Raw genomic sequence first — 16,554 nt, 5'->3', positions numbered from 1 at the left:
GAAAAGAAAAACTACGATTCCGGACCCAACCACTAGACCGCGGAATAATGCACAGCATAGTGAATCATGTCTGTTGGTGCTGTAAGATGCTTAGAGAATGACGTTAATTACACAATCTGCTACAGCCACACAGTACGTGAAATATCTTAGCATAGCATGTAGTTCAGAAGAGCACCAGAAACTGAAGTATTGTGTGAGTAAAGGAGAGTCTACCATGTTTAAATACTTTCAGTGTGAATTTAATGGTACAAATATTAAAATAAAAACCCTTTGTTTAGGCGCCCTGTGTGTTTTTGAAGCTTCTGAATGGAAGATCTTTCTAATTTGACATTTTCTTAGCTTTTTTATGCTGTATACGTGACATTATTTCCACATTTTCTGCAGCTTTTAGAATTCCTCATGGGAAAACCCACTCGATTTGCAAATAAAGGTGCGTTTGAGGATGCAAGACTGGCAAAAGATGGAGGCTCAAATCAAGTTTTAGTCCTTTATTATTTGTGATAGAGTGGGTAACTCACTAACCTTACAGAAGTGCTCTGTCTTCACACGCGCCAAATATCAGTACAACACACAACCACCGAGAGCGCGCAAACGACCCCATCCCACACACCAGTGGTGCTCCATCCTCACTTGCACTGAAACCAAATATGCATACAACAGACAACCATCCAGAGGAAACACCTCCATCCATGCTCTAACAAACGTACTCGTTTTGATATCAAGACTGGGGCCGGTTTTCTGAAGCACACCCACAAAGAAAGAGCCCTCCCTGCCTCTTGCACAGTACTCACACATTCTGCCAGTGCTTGCCATGATGCTCCACTTTGTTCCCTGCTGCTCTTTCGAAGCTATGGTTTGAAACTTTGCTTGAAACTGCTATGTTCTGTCCACTCAGCTAACTCTACAATGTTGGTGTGCTTTTAGTAGAGGGACTAGCTTAGAGATGTATCTACAAGTAAGAAAATCCTAACTCTGTAGTGCCCTCCATTCTTAGGCTGTTTTGATTTCCTGCCTTTACCATCCACTCCTGGTTTATATTTGGGTATTTGTTACAGGACCAACCTGTGAATTACTTTAAGCAAAGAAGGGCACAAATGAAGTGCTTGTGTGCAGCATCTGCTCACTTTGAGCAGAGAGCTTTAATAAAAGGTGAACATTACTTAATTGTACGTCTGCCCTTAATTCACGGACTCCTTGAGATTTGAATCCGCTTCTCTGTTCCACAATTTCACTCCCCAAGCCGGTGGTGTGGTGGACCAAGAGAGAGAGGATGTGCTTACATTTGTACCACAATAGTGGTTTCTTCTTTGTACCTTGTGCTTTTTAGATCTCGGCTACAGACGGCTTTAGCTGTCTGTAGGTCATCGACCTTTCGTTTCAATTTCACCTGTACTTGGAGTGGGCTTTGCATTAGACTCTTGCTCCTTGGTGGATAGCCTTCTTGTCTTGCTTTAATAGCTTTCCTCCCTACTCTTCTTTATCCCACCCTCCAGCATTTCGCGCTCTGAAAGCTATGGTTTTAAAAATGGCGTCCTTCCATGGCATAGTTGTTCATGAGCAGTTCATGTGAGCACATGTTTTTTCTTGCTCTCTACCCTTTTTTTCCTCTTTATTCCCTGCCTATGCGCTCTTAATTCCCGCTCCCTGTCACGCTTCTATTTCTGAAGGATGAGCAACTTAAAAAAATTGCTTTTTTAAATCGGAAGCAGCTGCAAAGTGCTGCATGGCCACTCGCTACCGTTCTTGCATTTCATATGCATTTTTAACTTAATTCACCATTAGGAACATTAAGAGAAAAATGTCTCCATAAAGCATGCACACTCGTGTATTATAACTCTTACATACATGGTTAAATATGCATGAGTCACTACTGCTTTCTGAAATACTTTTAAACAGATGCTCAAGCAGTCTTAAGTGCCAGAACTATAATATATTCGAGTGTGTGTATAACCAATGGAGATTAGATCGAATGGCTGTAATTCACCTGGAGGAGGAAAAATACTTGGCTTCTCGGAAAAAGCCTGCAATAAAAAAAGGCTATTATATGTAAATTATATATTTTGCCCGTGCTTGACAGGTGCTAATTTTCATTTGGAAATGTCATGCAAGAAAGAATGTGATTTTCTAACATTAACAGTAATTACGAAACACGTTGATTAAATGGTGGGAAAGTGCACTCAATGAAAAAGAAAAAAAACAGTTTAGGTGAAGATCTTGGGATTTCTTTTCCTTCCATTTGCATTGCAAAACCTTCTCTGAAATTGAGTTTGAACCCAAAAACTTCAAGGATGACACCTAGAGAAGAAAACTCTTCCCTCGCGCTCCTATCCTCTTAGTGGACTCTTAATATAAGAGGGTGGACTAGTTTTAAATAAAACTGACTCCCTGGTAAGGCGCCTTTATGACCCCCATCCGACAGGCATTGAGATTGCCTGCCAAATATTCTTTACATGTCCTCAGATGGCGAGATTCATCACTGTAAGAATGCACAACTAGATTTTAATTTGCTTTTTTATATATTTTATTCTACATTAGTATTAAACTCGGGACACTGTGTACTGAGGTATAAACAAATACCAGGACTGATCTGCAGTGGTTTTCGTTCTTTTTTACTCAATTTTCACTTGATTGATATTTCTTTAAACCTGCTACCTTCTGATTCTACACATGATTATGTTTGTAAGAGATGCAAGCGAATTAAATCAACGCTTTCATCTCTTCTAGGTAGTGTAGATGGTGGTACTTGCTATCTCCTCACGTTTTCTCATCTCCTGTCCAAGCAGTACAAAAGTCCAAACATAACTGTTTAGTCCCGCCTCCTTTCCATTTGCAGATGAACCTTAGCTTCGAAGACCAGCATACTTGAGCCTTTCTATGAATCTGGGTCAGTCAGAATGTTGACTAGGTGCACCTGGAAGCTTGAGAACCTCCAGTCGAAGAGACTTCCTCAGTCTGGTGATATGAGCAGCCGCTCCGTGTTTCTTCTCGGTTCAATGTCAAGAGATGTGACTAACCTGCTTCTGTCTTCCTTATAGACCTGCTTCCTTTTACATCCATGCTCAGTGTCCGTTTGCTGGGGCATGGTTTTGTCCAATCCATTCTGCTTGTATCACTATCAGAGGTGTTTGCCTCATACAGAGCTCATTCCTCTGGATTCTGGTTTGTCATTAGGTTAAGATACCAGTTACTGAAGTGGTGTCTGTAACCCATCCGGAGTAAAAAGATCAACTCTGGGTCATCTCACATGGCTTCGTTGAAGGGCAGGCTGATCATTTATAGTGTTGGAATTGAAATCCACGTGACCCAGGAGTATCGTTCATTTTCATGCTTTACGCACCTTTTTTGATGTTGAGGCTTGTTACAAACCTTTACGTTGATCTGAAATATATATTTGAAGCCTGATTTCCTTCAGCTATAAATTGGTTTGCCGTGCATTCGGTCTAAACATTCAGAACCATTTGAAAAGGAGGAGAGCACAGACTGGGAGTCCTGTAAACATCATGAGGGTAGTTTACATCTGTATTTCCATTTCCTTTTTGGGTGTAAGGCTCTGAGTGAAGGTTGTATTTTAACCATTTATGAGCTTGCCTTATGTATAGCAGCAAGATTACTTCAGCAAGTTCTCTTTGGATAAGAAACAATCTGCTGTTTATGCAGTCGAGTACTTACAACATAACTTGCTTTCTTGCGAGCAGTTCATTTTGTGTGCTTTCATCTTATCCTATGCAAAAAGAACAGTTGATGGACAGAATGCAGAATAATGTCATACATTCACCACAGTACGGAGATCTGGGCCTAAATCCATTGTTTTTTTGCTCACCATGCCATTCCAGTTTGGACCCAGCCATATGCAAATCAATCTTGACCCTGCACCCAATGGGAACAGTCCAGCCCGAGCTGCCAAGCCAGGTCCTCACTGGACCGGAAACAAGCATCCTAGGATTAATTTGCATATGGCTGGGTCTAAACTGGTGTGGTATGGTGAGCAAAAGAATGATGAATTTAACCCAGATCTCTTGACTGGGGGTGAATGTATGATTTATTCAGCATTCCGTACATCATTTGTTTGCGCAGCACTTTTCACCCTAAGTGGTGTGGGTATGCCCAGACGTAGGTCCCTTGCTCACTGTGCCAGTGGATTCAAGCTATCCTGGCTGATGGAAGGGTTACATATGCCGAAACCGGTCCCAGCATACTTGTTTCCGGTTCAGGGAAAACCTGGCTTGGTAGTTCGATCTGGACTGTTCCCATGAGGCATAGGGTCAAGACTGATTTGCATATGGCTGGGTCTAAACTGGGGTGGCGTGGTAAGCAAACGAACAATGGATTTTATCCAGTGCTTGCCATGATGCTACACTTTGGTCCGTGCTGCTCTTTCGAAGCTATTGTTTGACTGGGGGTGAATGTATGATTTATTCAGCATTCCGTCCATCATTTGTTTGCGTAGTTCTTCTTGTCCTAGTTCAGATTTTATTGTTGTTGGAATTTGTCTTCACCCAAACAACCAAGATGTCTCCTGCAATCTCAACTTGGTTGAATCATAATGTTCTTGCATGGGTCTACTAATAGTGACTCTGGCAAAAGTGCATCTAAGAATTGCTGCAATATCTAAGTCCTGGGATCCCTTTTCTCTTTATGTAATTGGGTTGGTAATTAAACCGTGTGTAAATCCTAGATGAGTCCTTTATTGGTCAGTGGTTAAACCCAGGGAAAGCCAACTCATTCAGCGTAGCACCGCAATATTTTAATGTACATGTTCTGTACATGCAGATAAAGTCCAGCCCCCTTATTCAGAGTTCAGTGTAGTTCCTTCAAGACATTCTCACACCCTAAGAAGATCCGGTTTTGTTTTGACTCACAGATCAGAAGAGTTACTGACTCTACCATTCACTGACTTGTTGAAGTGCCCATCGCATCTCTTCTGTGGGTAGAGGTCCAGCAGGCAGGTGACTATTAGAAAGTAATTAACTCTATTGCTTCTGCCCTGGCCAACGTTTTCCAATCATTAGCCCCACTTTGGGGTCTACTAAAGGGCCTTTTTCCGAATGCCCTGCTATGTCACTCTTCTCAACCTCAGCAGCGTTGCCATTGAAGACTATAAATGGGCCAGCCTTCTTTTATCTGAAGAACTTGAAAGCACTAAACTGTTTACTGGGGGTGCAGCACATTACTACCAGTTTATAAATAGATGTAGAAAAAGAGAAACACATGCCTTTCTCTAGTGAGATGACGTACAGTCCTCCCCTTAATATCCCTGCCCCGAGGTGCCAAGTTGGATTGAGCTTTTTGAATTGGCTGAATTGAAAAACGCAGGAGTCTTTGCAAGACAACAAACCGTGTATACGAAGTCTAAGCGTCAAAGTGGCATGAAGTTTTCGGAGTAAATATAAATCACATTTGATGTCTCAAACAAGATTGTATTGTTTTTGATAATCAGTTTCTTGTGCATTACTTTGCATTTGCGCAGAAATTAGACCAAGTCCTCCCATAGAGGGAACATTTTCATCGTCAACACCGGATCCTCCTTATTGTCACTTAAATGCAAATTCGCCCTGATCAATACTAGGCACAGGTGCCCCCAACATCCCTATGATCTCATTCCATTTTCCCCAGACTTTGGTCCATTTATGCGGACACCCTTTACTTTCATAGACCACTCTCTCTGCCTGCATGTACCTATCCATATCTGTCTTCCATTCCCCGATTTAGATACTGCTGCTTGTAACTACCATCAATGGCTAGATGAACCATTAACACAGCTAGCTCCAGTAAAAAACTCCAACAGCCTTAAGATCAACCCCTCTGAACTCTGGTTCAGTGAGGATCTTAAACTATTTTTAATGTTCTTCCTAACCAGTTTTGCTGCAAAGCCTTATTGTTTAAAATAGAACTCACCAGTCACTCATATGGGACATTTCCTGCAAACAGGTAAGTAAAATCGTTTTTGTTAGTGCAATTTTAAAGAACTTCTTTAGGTTTTTAAACTCTACACTGAAACTTTTCCAAGAAAAACAGTCAATGTTATCCTGTGGAGGAAAATTGTGATATCGGTTTTAAGGTAAGTATTTGGTGGTGGAAGTTGACGTTCTTGGGTAGACTCGGGGGTCCCCCAGGGTCAAGGATGCACTCTTGTTACACGCTCAGCGGCACAAGGGCTTGCCGGGTGCAGAGTCCTAATGTTATCCAATGGGGCATAGGGGGCCTCCGGTTGGTGGCTGCTGACTAGCAGGCCACTTGGTTGTTGGAGCAAAGCTTCTGGACTTTTAGCTCAGGGCAAGTGAGATAACAAAGTAGCACCAAAGGTGCACCCTCAGCTGCACTAGGGCTGGCAGGTGCAGGGTGCTGTTTCGACGACGTGCGCCCTGTTCTTTGCAATGGGGAACCTCCGTATTTGCCAAGGCACTACAGACGTGGGGACGAAGGTCTTCTGGGTGCGACCACCACTTCGAGAGTTAAGTTCGAAAGTTAGGAGATGGTTAGGCACCGTTGGTTTGGGCACCCAAGGCCGTGGGGCTTCGGGTGCAGAGGTGCCTTTTTTGGTCGGATCTTCTTGCCAGCTCCTGGTCGCGGTTGGGGGGGGGGGGGCTTCTGGATTTAGACTGCAGGTGTCGGCTGGAGGCAGGTCATGGGTTGCCGGATCTCTGGTCAGGATCGCCGGGGTGACCTCCTCGTGGTGTTTGCCCATTCGAGCTCAGGCTGTGGACGGCGGGTGCAGAGTGGGGCGGATTTGCGAAGTCCGGCCGGAGCCAGAAGTTGCATATGAACAAATCCGGTGCTCACAGGAGGCAAAGTCTTTGGGGTTGAAGGCAAGCAGGTCCTTCAGGATTTCCGAGGTTGCTGGCTGCAGGACACACCGGGATTTTGCAGGAGGAGGTTCGAGGTGAAGACAGGCTGGTAGGGCTTGGTCCAAGATACTTCATGCCAATGTCTATTCATGTTTAGCATTGTTGATCTCTCTATTGTTGGAATGATTTTTAAGTGTCTTTCGCTTTCATATAGCCACAGTCGTGGATCTTTAGGTTAGGTAAAAGACTTAATTCCTGCCTCTACTATTGTTGCACTTTGTGGTGTTAAAATATTAAGAACTACTTCTTCCTAATTGCGGAAAGTTGCCAACTGGATTTACCTATTTTGCTATCCAGATTGTCTTTACGGCTGCATAGCTATTTTCAGTTCTCCTTGTTACTCTATGAATACGTTTGTGTATTCTTTTATTTTACTCTGATGAGGAGCTTAGTCTCAAAAGTTTATACATTCTTTGTATGCCTCTCACCCTACTTGGACTATTTGTTTGCTATTATATAGCTTGCGTGGGCTATTTGGTTACTAGTGTATAGTTACCGGAGTACCCTCCCTGTATGGGCATCACTCGGCTATACAGTCTAGCCCTTCTTGGACTCGGTTATGTGCTCTTTAAGGAACTTTGCTGTGGGCTCATGGCCATACTTTTCCTTTGTGGTCGCCTTTTGGGGGGTTCTGTTGCCTTTCACTCCCCCCCCCCCCCCCCCCCCCCCCCTTAGGGCGATTGTTGCTGTAATGATAAGCTGTGCTGTTTTTGCCTCGGTGCCGGGCTGCCTTCCTTCAGATGTCTGTCTCTTCTGAGAGATGCTACATATGGCAGTTTCAAGCTATATTGTCTTCACTGGAAATGTATTTTATGAAGGTTTTTCCTCTATTTCTGGAGGTTCTGTGGCCTGCTGGCATTATTAGGATATGGCTGTGCTATGTGCACTGCTTGTGATGTGGTCTGGAAGGGAGTGTCAGATTATTGATCCCGAGGGGGGTTGGTGTTTACGGTCATCCCCGGTTATAGTTACTGCTGCTGGATTTCTGGATTTTATTTTACTTCAAAATGTTCATGTTTTTACTGAGAAATTCACCTAACTATGACGTTACTTTAAGTGTGCATGTGTGTTTTAAAATAAAACTCTATCACAATGATGCTACTGCGGTTAGAACATTAATTACCGCGCCTGACAAAGCGCAGTCTTGACGGCCGATCCTTGAAGCAACCATCTACCAATGAACCCTCCCCTGGTGTGAAATAAGGAATCCTCTCCGCCAAACCCATCACTCTTTCCATATTGCACTTTATTTTCATTCTTTATAAAGTTCTTGTTCAACCTACTCTATTGTGTCAATGTACTACAAAAGAAAAGCATGTTTTAGAATCCGTGTCTAATTTATATACAGTGTACGTTAGTTTAAATTGTTGCCTCTAATAATACACGTTGTTGCTTTAAACACATTTTAAATATGTGCACGTTACTCTCAACAGATACACACATTTTTCAATACATTCGACGCCTCTGAGGAAAATGATGAATGCTGTCTTTTTAAAGAGTAATAAAATCATTTAATAGATCATGTAATATTAAAATGTAATAACAAGTAACGTGTAATATTGTCAATCCGCTTTCTGGTTTATAAATGTCACCATAACTTCTCATTTGCAATATAGACCCAAATTACACGTGTGTGTGTAGTTAGTTTAAATTGTTCTGTTGTCGGTGAGGTATGGGAGGGCTCCAAATGTGTTTGGCCTTAAGTATGGAGTTTAGCAAAGAGGTTTACAATCTTCAAAGTAGTAGCAGCCCGTTTGTGCTTAGCAGGAGCGCAGCAAGAGCTGCTGTGATCTAAAAGCTGCCTGCCTCGCTCAATGTCCTTCGAGCGCACACAAGTTCCATTTCTAACTCAACACTGATGTTTGTGCTTTGGTGCCCTATCCATCTGTCTTGAGTTGTCAAACATAGCCTGGTTGTTTAATTGCATGATTGTAAGATACAGATCTTTGTTTCGAAGGAGGTGACCGAATCCGAAGTGCCCCCATCCGAGAGTGCAGATGGAGAAGCGCCTCCAGAGGGCACCTATGTGGAAGAGACGGTGTCTCGGGAGGAAGAGGATGTCGAGGAGACAGATGACGACCCAGAAGAAGAAGAGGCTGCCGAGGCCGAGGTAGAGGACCCCTTGGCAAAGGCCTGCAATGACGGCAAGATGAAAGGTACGTGCCACAGGTGTGGACAGGCACCGTAACAGCACCGTGTCCTCGAGTGTGAGGGGCGCCCCGAGTGTGAGGGACGCGCCGAGTGCAAGGGGGCGCCCCGAGTGCGAGGGGCGCGCCCGAGTGTGAGGGACGCGCCCAGAGTGTGAGGGGCGCCGAGTGTGTTCCTTGTGTCCTTTATTCACTCGCACTGCTTTGAGGACGATGAACTCCATCAGGTTGTGTGAGCGCAGCCCAGCAGCGCGCTGTTCAAGAGGTCGCCATTGAATTGTCATTGAGTGTATCTCGCCATTCGTCGACGCGCTCCCTTAATGCTTTGTACTAGAGACCACTGTTTATTAATCATACACAAGGTTTGTGATTGGAGCATTCGGCTTTAGTGGTCACTTTCTGGGGTCGGGAGGTCTCGGGTGTTCAGTTCCTTCTGTGCAGCGCTCTGTAGACTTTCAAACGACGACACCTTTCATTCACGACGTTCCTCATTTATTTGCACGCTTGCTTTCAAACCTAAAGTTCATTTAAATAAAATGAATTAGCCGGCAGATTTTATTGTTTTTACAGAAGCTGTAATCAGTGGTTCTATTTTCCCAACTCAAAAAAGTATCTGAGGAAATGTGTTTTTTTTTTAATGTATTTGCAACCGGCAGACCACCTCTGATCCAGCATTGATCACAGGCCGTGGCCCACCCGATATATTCCGGATCCATTTGCCCATTGAGCAGATTTTAAGATTACAGAAGAGCCTGCTGCCGAGTGCATGGCACTTGTTAAAGTCCCTTTAGCATCTATGGAGAGAAAGTGGGATTTAACACTGATCTATCCTTGGCAGAAGGGCTGTAAAGCGATTTGAATATTCCGCCCACTGTGGACACTCGGAGGAAGTTAGACTGGACTGTTGTCGGAAGGCGTATGAGCTGAGCAGCAAGAGAATAGACCAGGATCCGCAGCCAAGGGAGCAAAGACCTAGAGACAGGTCCATGAGGGGGACGGACGAGCTGAGCAGCGGCAGGATAGACCAAGATCAGCGGCCAAGGGAGTGAAGACCTAGAGACAGGTCTATGAGGGGGACGGATGAGCTGAGCAGCGGCAGGATAGACCAAGATCAGCGGCCAAGGGAGCAAAGACCTAGAGACAGGTCTATGAGGGGGACGGATGAGCTGAGCAGCGGCAGGATAGACCAAGATCAGCGGCCAAGGGAGCGAAGACCTAGAGACAGGTACATTAGGGGGCGTACGAGCTGAGCAGCGGGAGAATAGACCAGGATCCGCGGCCAAGGGAGCAAAGACCTAGAGACAGGTCTATGAGGGGGACGGATGAGCTGAGCAGCGGCAGGATAGACCAGCATCCGAGGTCTAGAGGTAGGTCCATAAGGGGGACGGACAAGCTGAGCAGCGGCAGAACAGGCCTAATTTTAACCAGAAGGAAAGACATTTAGGGCCCGGATTGAGTAGAGGCAAACGTGAAGAGTACCAGGGGATCCATATAGACACAGAGAAGCCCCAAGGGCCAGTCCCTAGAGGACAGGGGCGAACAAACAATTTTGGAGCAGGAATCCAAGCGGCTGGCATGAGAAGTCACCCTTCAGAGCTGCCATCCTCCAGTGATGTAGGAGGTGAGCTCTTGTCCCTCGTTCTGGCCGCTCGGCGTCCAGTGTGCTTCGACCTTGAGGGGAGTGAGATTCGAGGAAAGGCTGATTTCAGCACCCACACCACGGTGCCTGCCCTTGGAATAAACGCTTTACATAAAGTGGGCTCAGGATCCCCCACCTCCTCCACTCCTAGTCTAGACTCCAAGTAAGGGCTGCGAGTTTTCAGCCGGTCGACATAAACATTACCTTTCTTGTCCTCTGTAGAAAACTACATATTTTGGTGGTTGGTGGTACGAATTTTCACCCCATAAATTACATTCCATAAAAAAATGTAAATAAGGAACGTTGTAAATCGCAGCACTATTTATATATAAATAAAAAAGGTGACTATTGCCAAGAAGTGGTAACTCTCCAAATAAGGAATTTGTTGCCGCAGAGACCAGCACCCTGTTCAGGTATGGATTCAACCCTCTGCACAGGAAATGGATTCCAGCAGCTCACCCACATTTGTGAGTCCGTCGCACCGCACACCCTAGTTCTTACTGCATCTCTGATTCTTCACAGGCGCCTCTAAGAAAGACGCAGTGATATGCAGCTGGATACCATGAAGAGGCTTTTCTTCGGTATTAGCTATTCATGTCCTGTGTAGAACTCGCTTTGCAAAGGGATCATTGTGGGGCCGGCGGCTTCTTCCTCCGCCTTTGAGCCTCATTCAGGTGGACAGCACCCCACTCACAGCTCACTCCTGCTCTGAGGGTGAAGTAACTCCTGCCAGTCGATTCTGATGCCGCTCTCCATTTCTCTCTGTCAGCCCCACACTTCGCAAGCCCACGCAACCGTACAAAAATAAAAGGTTCAGTTCTCTTCTGTGCCATTTGGGCTATCATCCCCCCTTTGGCAAAGAATTGGAGGGACAGGTTTTGAGTGGCAGTCTTCAAACATACTTTTCAGGTATTGAAACTGTGCCTGTAACCCACAAGTTTTTGGAAAAAACAAATGCCGACCCCACCACTTTTCCAGTGCTCGTTAATTGGAGCAAACAAATCAAATTGAATTAAAGATTTGTTCGGTATATTTTATTTATACCCTTTACTTAGAAATTTTCGACATGTAAGATCAGACAAATTGTCTGAGAGACACTCAACATGTAACACTTATGTAACACTTAGCATGGAACAATACAAAAAAATACAAATCACTAGATAAATTACAAACAAACAATTATATGATACACCTTTGATCTATTGTACTAGCAAGCAATAAATCTTTGCACATATTCAAACAACACTCAATAAAGCATAACCAATATTTCAACTAGATGATAGAGACACGTTCAAGGAAGAAAAACGAAGAACATAAATTAATTTGTCAGTGAGACTCAGAAATGAATTCTGTATCTTTCATATATCCTTTCAATACTGCCGACGCGTTTCGAATCCGTGAAGCAAGTAGACGGACTCTCATCAGGGCTCAATCAATGTAGTTCTGCAAGGTGTTTTTTTTTTTTTTTTTTTTTTAAAGAAAAAAAAGAAAACGAGAGCAACGTGTCACCAGTCATTGTTAGTAGCAAGGTGACTGCCCCCATACCCATCTTAGCCCTCTTTTGTACCTGATAGTCAATCCGGGAAACTTATCTTGGATCTTGTCACACCAATTTGTGTAGCGGGACCTCGCGACTGTCTCAGGTAGGAACCCTCAATTCCTTTTTTAGCGGGTTTTCCCGCGTGTGCATAAACCTGAATTATACTGCTTTTGCACATTCTTAGCTCAATGTTATCTTGCAGATAACAAGGTCCCGCTACACAAATTGGTGTGACAAGATCCCCAAGATAAGTTTCCCAGATTGACTATCAGGTACAAAAGAGGGCTAAGAGGGGTATGGGGGCAGTCACCTTGCTACTGACAATGACTGGTGACACGTTGCTCTCGTTTTCTTTTTTTTCTTTTTTTAAAAAAAAAACAACAAAAAAAAACACCTTGCAGAACTACATTGATTGAGCCCTGATGAGAGTCCGTCTACTTGCTTCACGGATTCGAAACGCGTCGGCAGTATTGAAAGAATATATGAAAGATACAGAATTCATTTCTGAGTCTCACTGACAAATTAATTTATGTTCTTCATTTTTCTTCCTTGAACGTGTCTCTATCATCTAGTTGAAATATTGATTATGCTTTATTGAGTGTTGTTTGAATATGTGCAAAGATTTATTGCTTGCTAGTACTCAATAGATCAAAGGTGTATCATATAATTGTTTGTTTGTAATTTATCTAGTGATTTGTATTTTTTTGTATTGTTCCATGCTAAGTGTTACATAAGTGTTACATGTTGAGTGTCTTTCTCAGACAATTAGTCTGATCTTACATGTCGAAAATTTCTAAGTAAAGGGTATAAATAAAATATACCGAACAAATCTTTAATTCAATTTGATTTGTTTGCTCCAATTAACGAGCACTTGAAAAGTGGTGGGGTCGGCATTTGTTTTTTCCAAAAAGTATTATATGGTCCAGCCGACCCTACGTCCCGGGACCTATCTCCTTTACTGTTCAATGTAACCCACAAGTGGCAGTGGAGAGTACCCCACTATCCACAAGAAGGGGCAAGAGAGGTGAGAGTAAGGATACCTCCTCCCAGGTTAAACTCCTTTCACAACAGATTATACTGACCCCAAATTTAGCTCATGTTGGCTGCAAGTGGTCGTCGTACAGCTTCTGGTCCTTCTGCTTGTCGTGTTGGCTGCAGGTGGTCGTCCTAAAGCTTCTGGTCCTTCTGCTTGTGGTGTTGGCTGCAGGTGGTCCTCGTACAGCTTCTGGTCCTTCTGCTTGTGGTGTTGGCTGCAGGTGGTCCTCGTACAGCTTCTGGTCCTTCTGCTTGTGGTGTTGGCTGCACGTGGTCCTCGTACAGCTTCTGGTCCTTCTGCTTGTGGTGTTGGCTGCAGGTGGTCCTCGTACAGCTTCTGATCGTCCTGCTTGTGGCGTTGGCTGCAGGTGGTCGTCCTACAGCTTCTGGTCCTTCTGCTTGTGGTGTTGGCTGCAGGTGGTCCTCGTACAGCTTCTGGTCCTTCTGCTTGTGGTGTTGGCTGCACGTGGTCCTCGTACAGCTTCTGGTCCTTCTGCTTGTGGTGTTGGCTGCAGGTGGTCCTCGTACAGCTTCTGGTCGTCCTGCTTGTGGCGTTGGCTGCAGGTGGTCGTCCTACAGCTTCTGGTCCTTCTGCTTGTGGTGTTGGCTGCAGGTGGTCCTCGTACAGCTTCTGGTCTTTCTGCTTGTGGTGTTGGCTGCAGGTGGTCCTTGTACAGCTTCTGGTCCTTCTGCTTGTGGTGTTGGCTGCAGGTGGTCCTCGTACAGCTTCTGGTCCTTCTGCTTGTGGTGTTGGCTGCAGGTGGTCATCGTACAGCTTCTGGTCCTTCTGCTTGTGGTGTTGGCTGCAGGTGGTCATCGTACAGCTTCTGGTCCTTCTGCTTGTGGTGTTGGCTGCAGGTGGTCCTCGTACAGCTTCTGGTCCTTCTGCTTGTGGTGTTGGCTGCAGGTGGTCCTTGTACAGCTTCTGGTCCTTCTGCTTGTGGTGTTGGCTGCAGGTGGTCATCGTACAGCTTCTGGTCCTTCTGCTTGTGGTGTTGGCTGCAGGTGGTCATCGTACAGCTTCTGGTCCTTCTGCTTGTGGTGTTGGCTGCAGGTGGTCCTCGTACAGCTTCTGGTCCTTCTGCTTGTGGTGTTTGCTGCAGGTGGTCCTCATACAGCTTCTGGTCCTTCTGCTTGTGGTGTTGGCTGTAGGTGGTCATCGTACAACTTCTGGTCCTTCTGCTTGTGGTGTTGGCTGCAAATAATCATCGTACAGCTTCTGGTCCTTTCCTGTAGGTGGCAGTCGTACAGCTTTTGGTCCTTCTGCTTGTGGTGTTGGCTGCAGGTGGCCGTCCTACCTCACAAGATCTCAGTTGCTTAGCTGTGTTGATGTATATTGGTGATAACTGTGGATTGGAATTTTGGTGGACAATACTTTCCTGATGCTGAAGATGTAATCCTCTTATCTTGAGCATCCGAGTTTTGATGGTAAATCATGTGCATTTGCTTGCCTTCTAGTAAATCGCTTTGTAATTAACTCCCTACATAACTGCATAATGTCCCTATAAAATGCCCTTCTTGGCATTGATTATTTTGTTTGAAGTATTTAGTCCATGATTCCTAGTTTAATTGATATTTATTTGTTCTTTCCTTTCTTTAGTATCGTTTGCTCCAATAAGCTTTGCAATCAGGGCCAAAGAGAACGATATGCTTCCACTAGAGAAGAACCGCGTCAAGCTATATGATGACAGCGAAGATGAAGAGGAGGGCCAAGAAGAGCAGAATGGGACCAGCGGTTCATCAAACAGCCATCCTGTTGTTGCTGCAGCGCCTGTAGTCGTGGAAGAAAAAAGACCACAGTTGACTCCAGAGGAGATAGAAGCCAAGCAAGGTAAAGAACTTAAAGCAAAACATGACAGCTAGTCACAAAACAGTGCTATTTGTTTCATGCCAGAAGGGCTGATTCTACAATCTGCTGGTTCACATCTCTTGCGGTGTGCGCTAAGCAGCTATTTATTTCATCCTTTGTAGCGTTTTATACTTGATGGCCCCACATATTCTTTAAAGGGTTACCTTAAAAACAACTGTCTACAAATTTGTGTAGTCCGGTATATTGACTTTTGGGAAACCCAAAGTGAACTTCTCCTTGGGTTCTGTGAAATTTCTCCATGGCACTTGCTAGACATTTACAAATGTTGTACAGCACTTGACTAGCTTTGGCTAGAAACATGCAGTACAAAAACCACATCCAGCCATCCTTTTGTAGACTTTCCAATAGCATTCTTTAACTATTTAATTATTTTTTTGCGAAATAAAATTTTTTTTATCTGCAGTGCCATCTTTGGGCTGTCATTTGTTTTATTATCCTTTTCTTCGGGATACACTTCCTCCGCATGCCCCTATTTGTTTGTACTCTTTTCTGATTGAAAATTAGTTTCATTAGACAGCTGCTTTCTGATTGCATCTCATAAAAACATTGTTCGATAAGTTTAACTTATTTTCTATTTGGTCTTAAAGCTGCATTTCTGATGTTGTGTTTCTTGGAGTTGCTGAGGTCCATCCATACCAGAGCTTCTGCAGAGCTGTGGGGTTGTAAGAATTCCAGACAATTGCAGGATAGTATTTACGTTATTTTACTTTGCAAGCGCTCATCAATCATACATCGAATGGAGCAGTTTTACTGCCATTTGCCGCCACTTGTGCCTTACCTGCAACAAGGGGACCGAACCACAAGTCCCAGCCTTCAACGCGGCCGTCACGCCGCCAACGCCACCACAACGCGCCAGGAGGCGCTTAAGTAATCTCCAGGACTCCCGCAGTGTGGGACGCATGCGGATGTGGCCGCGCCAAGGCGAAGTTAGGGTGTGTCTGCGCCAGTCAGAGCTCAGAGGTGGCTGGCTACCCTTCTGAGGCCTGGCCACTGAGGATTCTGGACTTGACTCACCAAACCACCGTGGGACTCCAGGTTAGTGCCATTATACGTTGATTTTATATATTGACGTCGTGACCACATAGCTTTTCTTATTGCTCCGTGGCCGGCCCAAACTCTTATCCCATTCTTGAGCACACTAATTCCTCTCTGCTTTTACTTGTCAGTCGCATTTATGTGGAGCCAGCGACAGGGCAGAAAGCGGTTAAAAGTTGCGAAGGAGATTTTATTTACCCTAATGTGTTATCCCCAAAAATGGGGAAGCGAACCTGCGGTGGGAAAAAGCAAATGCCTTCCCTGCAATCTGTAACAACTTTTCAACCAACCTCCATTGACAGGATGCTTGAGAGGGCCATAGGTATAGTGGCTAGTGAAATTGAACTAACTGAAAGGATTTTATCACTAACCCCGGATTTATCCTTTATCAATCATGATGCATCATGTTCTACACCAGCTTTGCCTCCGATTCTCCAATGCCC

At 44.6% G+C, this 16,554-nt stretch overlaps 1 protein-coding gene across 2 annotated transcripts in view; it reads left to right on the top strand.

The window, feature by feature from the left end:
• The window catches only part of LOC147666543 (splicing factor, suppressor of white-apricot homolog), a 590,263-nt gene that overhangs the window by 193,384 nt on the left and 380,325 nt on the right, over positions 1-16,554 (top strand). For both annotated transcript variants that reach the window (XM_086948999.1, XM_086948998.1), the window contains exons 7-8: positions 8,803-9,001; positions 14,807-15,037. In XM_086948999.1, coding sequence (XP_086805125.1) covers positions 8,803-9,001; positions 14,807-15,037 — 430 coding nt within the window. The remainder of the gene's footprint in view (positions 1-8,802; positions 9,002-14,806; positions 15,038-16,554) is intronic.

Source organism: Lissotriton vulgaris, unplaced genomic scaffold, assembly GCF_964263255.1.
Source record: "Lissotriton vulgaris unplaced genomic scaffold, aLisVul1.2 SCAFFOLD_966, whole genome shotgun sequence".
In the NCBI taxonomy this organism is placed as follows: Eukaryota; Metazoa; Chordata; class Amphibia; order Caudata; family Salamandridae; genus Lissotriton; species Lissotriton vulgaris.
Note: the sequence above shows the minus strand (reverse complement) of the source record. Positions and strands in the feature narration are given on the sequence as shown.